The sequence below is a fragment of the Myotis davidii genome, unplaced genomic scaffold (genome assembly GCF_000327345.1).
Source record: "Myotis davidii unplaced genomic scaffold, ASM32734v1 scaffold384, whole genome shotgun sequence".
NCBI lineage: Eukaryota > Metazoa > Chordata > Mammalia > Chiroptera > Vespertilionidae > Myotis > Myotis davidii.
In genome coordinates, this window is record NW_006295385.1 from 473710 (window position 1) to 481208 (window position 7499).

Genomic DNA, 7499 nt, shown 5'->3' on the forward strand with positions numbered 1-7499 from the left:
TTTTACCTTCTGTATTTGAAACTTTGTTGGGACTCCAGCTCTGAGATCCTGCAGCTGAAAGCAGGTTTCTGGCCTTTTGTTTAGCTTCTATAATTGCAACATTGTTTCTTAGAATTGCAGCTCAGAGGCCAGCAGCAGCAGGCGGGGAACCTTGGCTTCCTTCATCACTGGAGAAAGCAAGCCTCCTGTTCGCTTCAGCTGCCTGGCTGCCGGCCGCCATCTTGGTTGGCAGTTAATTTGCATATCTTGCTGATTAGCCATAGGGAAGGGTAGCAAAGTTATGATTAATTACCATGTTTCTCTATTATTAGATAGGATTATTGACTATATTCCCTATGCTTTAAGCATGACTATTCCATAACTACCAATTTGTACTTCTCAATCCCTTCACATTTTTCACCCATCCCCCAAAGCCCCTCCTATCTGGCAACCATCAAAATGTTCTCTCTATCTACGAGTCTGCTCCTGTTCTGCTTACTCGTTTATTTTGTTTTTTTAGATTCCACATATAAGTGAGATAATATGGCATTTGTCTTCCTCTTTCTGACGTATTTCACTCAGCAGTACCCTATAGATCCATCCATGTTGTTGCAGATGGCAAGTTTCATTCTTTTTTTGTGTGGCTGCTGAGTCATATTCCATTGTATATATGCACCACTTCTTTATCTATTTATCTATTAATGGACACTTAGGTTGCTTCCATATCTTGGCTATTGTAAATAATGCTGCAGTGAACATATATATCTTTTTGATTTAGTGTTTTGGGTTTCTTCAGATAAATACCCAGAAGTAGTATTCTTTGTTTCTTGTTATGTAGCCTTTGTTTTAAAGGTTATTTTATCTGATATTATTGCTACCAAAGCTTTTGTTTATTTGTTTACATTTTCATGAAACATCTTTTTTCATACCTTTATTTTCAGTCTGTGTGGGTCTTTTGATCTGACATGAGTTTCTTGTAGACAGAATATGTAAGGGTCTTATTTTTTTCTTCTTCTTCTTAAAGAAAACTCTTTAACATTTCTTGTAATAATAGCTTGGTGGTGATGAACTCCTTTAGCTTTTTATTGTCTGAGAAGCCCTTTACCTGTCTTTTGATTCTAAATGATACTTTGCTGGGTAGAATAAACTTGGTTATATAGGTCATAGCTTTTTATCACTTCGAATAGTTCAATTGATTTTGGTCTGCAAAGTTTCTGTTGAGAAATCACCTGAAAGTCTTATGGGATCTCTCTTGTGGATAGCTAACTGCTTTTCCCTTGCTGCTTTTAAGATTCTTTCTTTATAGTTAACCTTTGACATTTTAATCATGATGTTTCTAGGTGCCGTCCTTGTTTGGGACTCTTTGCACTTCCTGGACCTGTGTGTCTGTTTCCTTCACCAGGTTTGGGAAGTTTTCCATCACTATTTCTTTAAAAGGTTTTCAATTCCTTGCTCTCTCTCTTCTCCTTCTAGCATCTCCATGATGCAAATGTTGGTATGCTTGAAGTTGTCCCAGAGGCTCCTTATACTATCCTCAATTTTTTTTGAGTTTCTTTTCTTTTTGCTCCTCTGCTTGGGTGTTTTCTTCTACCAAATCACTAATTTGATCTTCTGCTTCATCTAATCTATTCATTTCATCTAATGTATTTTTCATTTCAGTTATTCTTCATTCTGAGTAGTTCTTTTTTTTTAATTCTTTATTGTTGAAAGTATTACATATGTCCCATTACCCTAGCCCCCATAGGCCCCCTCCAGCTCACCCCCATCCCCAGTCCCAGGCCCTCATTACCCCATTGTCTGTGTCCATGGGCCATGCATATATGCATACATGGTCTTTGATTTATTACCTCCCACCCACCACCCTTCCCCACTTTCCCTCTGCGATTCTGTACTCTGTTCCATGCTTTCATGTCTCTGGACCCACTCCATTCATCAGTTTATTTTGTTACTGAGATCATGTGATACCTGTCTTTGACTGCCGTATTTCACTTAGCATGATACTTTCCAGGTCCCTCCATGTTGTCTCAAAGTGTAAGAGATTCCTTTTTTTCACTGCTACTTAGTATTCCCTGGTATAAATGTGCCACAGCTTTTTTTATTCACTCATCTACTAATGGGCACTTGGGTGGTTTCTAGATCTTCGCTATTGTAAATTGTGCTGCTCTGAACTGAGGGGTACATACATTTTTTCTGATTGGTGTTTCAGGTTTCTTAGGATATATTCCTAGAAGTAGGATCACTGGGTCAAATGGCAGTTCCATATTTAATTTTCTAAGGAAATTCCATACTGTTTTTCATAATGAGTGCATCAGTCTGCATTCCCACCAGCAGTGTAGTAGGGTTCCCTTTTCTCCACATTCTCTCCAGCACTTGTCATTTGTTTTTTTGTTGAAGGTAGCCATTCTGACAGGTGTGAGGTGATACCTCATTGTTGTTTTAATTTGCATCTCTCTGATGATCAGTGACTTTGAGCAGTTTTTCATATGTGAGTTTGCTATCTGTATGTCCACTTTGAAGAAGTGTTTATTTAGGTCCTTTGCCCATTTTTAAATTGGATTGTTTATCTTTCTTCTGTTAAGTTGTATGAGTTCTGTCTATATTTTGGATATTAACCCTTTAACAGATGTATCATTAGCAAATATGTTCTCCCATACCAGTGGTCGGCAAACTACGGCTCAGCAAACCGCAGCTCGTGAGCCACATGCGGCTCTTTGGCCCCTTGAGTGTGGCTCTTCCACAAAATACCGACTTCCGCGCATATACTGTGGGTTTCCACCAGGAAGGGTGGAAACAAGGCTTGGATAATTTTGAAATAAAAGATCTGAACGTTAAGTAAGTAAAATATGTATTATCTGCAGTTTTAAAAAATTATCTTCCAGTGTCGAAACCGATTTGGCTCAGTGGAGAGAGCGTCGGCCTGCGGACTGAAAGGTCCCGGGTTCGATTCCGGTCAAGGGCCTGTACCTGGGTTGCGGGCACATCCCCAGTGGGAGATGTGCAGGAGGCAGCTGATCGATGTTTCTCTCATCATCGATGTTTCTAACTCTCTCTCTCTCTCCCTTCCTCTCTGTAAAAAATCAATAAAATATATAAAAAAAATTATCTTCCAGTGACAATCAATGAGTGGACTCTAGCAAACAAGATATTTGATTCCTAGATTGATTTCCCACACCGGGAAATGGTTAAATGTTTAGATATTGGAAAAGCAATGAAAAATCTGTGAATGTCTGACATTTTTTTCTTCTTAATCATAAACATACCATTTTATACTATACATATGGTGGTGAAATTTTGTTTGTATATATCTGAGATCAGGGTTGCAAAGACTCTCTCCCTTTCAATTCTGTGTTGGTATTTTCTATAATTATTTGTATTTTCTCAATGTCATCAAAATTTCTCTCAAAGAGAAATTCCTCATGCTGGAATTGATGGTAAATACTTGTTATTGGATGAGGGATTGATTTTCTTTTATGAAAATATTTTCTTCTACTTCGTATATTGGCTAGTTGTGGGACTTCCCTTTCCATTTCTACTGTAATACAATTCTAAGTTGAAAACAGATCTGTAAAGAAACAAGGATTCCAGGTGTTGTATTCCTCTAGCCCAGAATGAATTTGGCGGCAATGGGAATGACATATTTTTATCTGGTCTGAATTAGAACGCATTTCTGTGTCATAGTATACATTTGGTTCAGTATTAAAGAAATACTATTCTAGTAAGAAATAGATTCATCCTGGTCAGTGTGGCTCGGTGGTTGAGTGTTGACCTATAAACCAGTAGGTCACAGTTCAATTCCTGGTCAGGGCACATGCCCTTGGATCCCCAGTAGGGAGTGTGCAGGAAGCAGTTGTTCAATGATTCTCTCTCATCATTGATGTTTCTATCTCTCTCTCCCTTCCTCTCTCTGAAATCAATAAAAACATTTTAAAAAAATAAAGAAATAGAATCATAATTTAAAAACAGATGTTTTCCCCCAAAGGACTACTCTCTTTGAGTTTATCTACTCTTAGTTGTACCCTGTACTTTTACTTCCCTGCAAACTCATTATCTGAACCTATTACTCACTCTACCCTTCAGCTGAGATTTTCTTCACAAACTGAGAGGAAGTTGTTCTGGGAAACAAATTAGAGTTTATATGAAAAGGGATTGAATGAACAAAAACTGTATAGTTTTCTAACAATTTCATATGTATATCCTTATATATAAAGATTTATTATATAATTTTATATATACAATATATATGTTACATTTTAACAAAAAAACTAAACATGAGCTTCTTAACATGTAATTCAAAAGATATATAGTTTAAGTTGTGGTGTGTTTTTGTTTGTTTTTTAAATAAAGGTAATAAATTTTCCTTCACATTGGTATTTCATATGCCTGTTGATAAATTTTTATAAGTAACAAAGAGATAGTATTTGCCTTTCATGATATCAAGGGTATTCACATAACATTAAATTGATATATTTTTAGCTACTCTCTGCTTGAGTAAACTCAACAGATGAAAATACATATTTTAAAGTAGAAGATGATTGCTAAAGTCAGTCTGATAGATTTTAAACATGAATTATTTACAAAAATATAAATTACTTCTAGTTGCACATACCACCCTGATACATAAGGAATAGCTGTGTACTATGGACATTATAATATTCTTAATTTATGCTTTATTAGACTTACATGTTTAAATACTAGCATATTAAAAACCATTGCTCCTTGTTTGTGCAAACTTACAAGAGTTCTACTTTCTTTTCTTTTTTTTAACAGATATAAGCTTACCAAAGTCGGCAACAATATGCTACACAGCTGCCTTGCTCAAAGCAAGAGCTGTCTCTGACAAGTAAGTGAGTAACAACGTGTGTGCTAAGTGCCCTACCAACTCCAGGAGATGTTGCTTCTGAGAGTTTCCCTGGAAGTCTCCTATTCTATGAGCCCCTGCTTATGAGCATGCATTTTCCAGAATCTGCTGATCTTTTCTTTCACTGCCAGCAGGAGGGGAAGCACACCCTGAAGTATTGCAGGGGTGTAAGAATCCCTAAAGAGGGATTTATATACAATTCTATGCCTCTGAAGTGACTTTTTCCCTTTTTTTTTTTGCCAGATAATTCATACCAAAAGGCCTGCTTAGTACTTAACACAAAATGCCTTTCTTTTATTCATTTTTTTGCATATTCCTGTTTCTTCAGCAGTCCAAGACTGGGTAGTAATATGGCAGAGGGGGTGGTCATCTCCATTCTTTGTCTCATCTACTCCCAACCAACCCCCAGCCCAGGGTCTGTTTACTTTGAGTGGCCATCTCAATGGGATATTTGCCCATTTTACTCAGGCAAGTGACTGTGGCATAGAGAATTTCCATAAACATCCAAGACGACTGGCAGGTGAGAAAGAATAGATGGCTTAACTGTTTTTCAGTCAGAAACACACTTCCCATACACTCCCTTGGTCCCATTGAAAATCAGGTCACAGGGAAAGAAAATAGCCTCTGCCGTGTCAGACAGGTTTGCTGTTAAGTGTGTGTGCACTTCAAGACCGAAGTAATTGTCTTTAATTCTTTTTTTGTCCTGTAGATCGCCAGTACCTACTGCAACATCTTTTCTCCCTACACAGCGACTCCAGCTTGGGAGGGCAGGGCCAGGGTTGTCACAGCTTCCCCTGTGGTGTCTGCCTGCCAAGCACAGCTCTGGAGTTAGCCCTGGGTGTGAGGTGAGAAAGAGATTGCATGGTCTGGTTTTTTTTCATCCACTTGGACAGGTGTCTGGCCCGCAGTTGGGGCATGCACACCCCCCTGCCAGCCCGGCCGCAGGCAGGTTCTCCTGCTGCCGCTGAGGCTGCACGACTTACCCTCCAGGGCAGCACTGATGCTGGGTTGGGAGCTCCTTGAAAATTCTCCCCAGTTTTGTTTTTAACCAAGTGTGCTCTCCTGTAACCTAGTTTTCTCTTTTCCTACACTGTCGGCCCTCATCAGTCCTATCCCCTCCCCTGACCTAAGCAGGTGCCCCAGAGAAAATTTAGATAGCTGTTTAGACAGGAGACTTGACAGCTGAATTTAATTTCTGCCACGATTAGATGCAAACACGCTTTCTGCTTCTGTGGGGGTTTTTGTTGGCCTTGGTCTGAGGTGTCACTCAGAGGTTCCATGTAGTGGAGGTTTGGAAAGGTCATGCCATTGGCTTGCTGTGGTTTTATGGGCCCTTCATATGTAGATGCCACTCTGGGTTGTTGCCCAGGCAGTGGTCCCAACTGGATGGTGTTTGTCTTTCTGCTTTTCAGATTCTCTCCCGAGGCTGCATCTCGACGGGGGCTGAGCACAGCAGAGATGAATGCAGTCGAGGCCATTCATAGAGCTGTTGAGTTCAATCCTCACGTGCCAAAAGTGAGTATGTGGAATCCCCACAGGAACTCGTTATGATAGCAGAGAAAATGTGCCATGACCACAGTATCATGTCTTGAATGCAAACAGTAATAAAAAAATGAATTGCATCCAACAAACGTTGAAGTCCTGTATAATCCATGATTATTAACTTCATTTTTAAGCAAAAGCTACATTCAAGAGGCTTTGGGGCTGGTTTTCAGCCTTTGTATACTAGTAATCAGGGTAAATTGATAGACCTGGCTTAGGCAGTCCAGGTCAAGAAAGTCTGAAATTGGCAAACTGTGGAGATCTCAAGGGTGTTAATGTATTTGACAGGAATTTCACACAAGTTTTTAGTCTTACTTAGAACCAACTCGGGAAATGAACCTTGTTGTGAACAAAAGTGGTAAAAAATACTTACCAATATAACCTTCTATGTCTTTCTAAATAAATGATAATTAATTAGCAGTGGCAAGAAGTTAGTAGGGAAAACCTCCAAGTATGAAGAAGTATTATTCTTTTGACTTGTGAGTGCCATTTCAGTAAGTCTGTGTAGTAGGAAATATTTAACCACATGATTAACCAATTTGTAACTATAACTACCCATTATAAATACAAATTTAATATTTCTAATGTATTTTTTCTGAATTTTATTTTAAGGGAGTCAGTCATGGTAGAAATGTACAGATATGTCTATAATCTTTTGTTCAGGGGATGGATTTTTACTTATGATTTACCTATATTTGAGTACCTACTATGTGATAGGCACATCACTTAACATTTTCAGTTTTTTTATATTATGCAGCACATTTTGACCTCTAGGAAACTATTCCTGCAGTGCATATCAGAGCAGAATTTTGTTGGCAAAAAGTGTTATGAAGACTTTATTGTGAAAAGTGGCAAAAGAAGTCTGTGGTGAAAGTGCCACAGTTGCCGCAGTTACGGAAGGGTGTATTCATCCACCCTAGGCCCAGGGCATGATGACCAGCCTAGCATCTGTAGGCTTAGGTATTGTGTGTAGAGTGGAATAAAATGCTTCTCTTTATTTAATCTTTTTCAGCTAAGTTAAAAATGTTCACTCAAATTTTATTAAAATGTAAAACTAGTTAGGAAAACTTCATACTGAATTATAGTAAACTGAAGTCATTAACTAATATTTGTTAAATGT

At 38.5% G+C, this 7499-nt stretch overlaps 1 protein-coding gene across 14 annotated transcripts in view; it reads left to right on the forward strand.

The window, feature by feature from the left end:
• ST7 (suppression of tumorigenicity 7) overlaps window positions 1-7499 on the forward strand; it is a 240475-nt gene that overhangs the window by 184619 nt on the left and 48357 nt on the right. For 12 of the 14 annotated variants that reach the window (XM_006770007.2, XM_015567992.1, XM_006770008.2 and 9 more), the window contains 2 exons: window positions 4747-4819; window positions 6250-6352. In XM_006770007.2, coding sequence (XP_006770070.1) covers window positions 4747-4819; window positions 6250-6352 — 176 coding nt within the window. Of the gene's footprint in view, window positions 1-4746; window positions 4820-5546; window positions 5683-6249; window positions 6353-7499 lie in introns of all 14 variants that reach the window. The other 2 variants (XM_015568001.1, XM_015567999.1) reach the window with 1 other exon arrangement.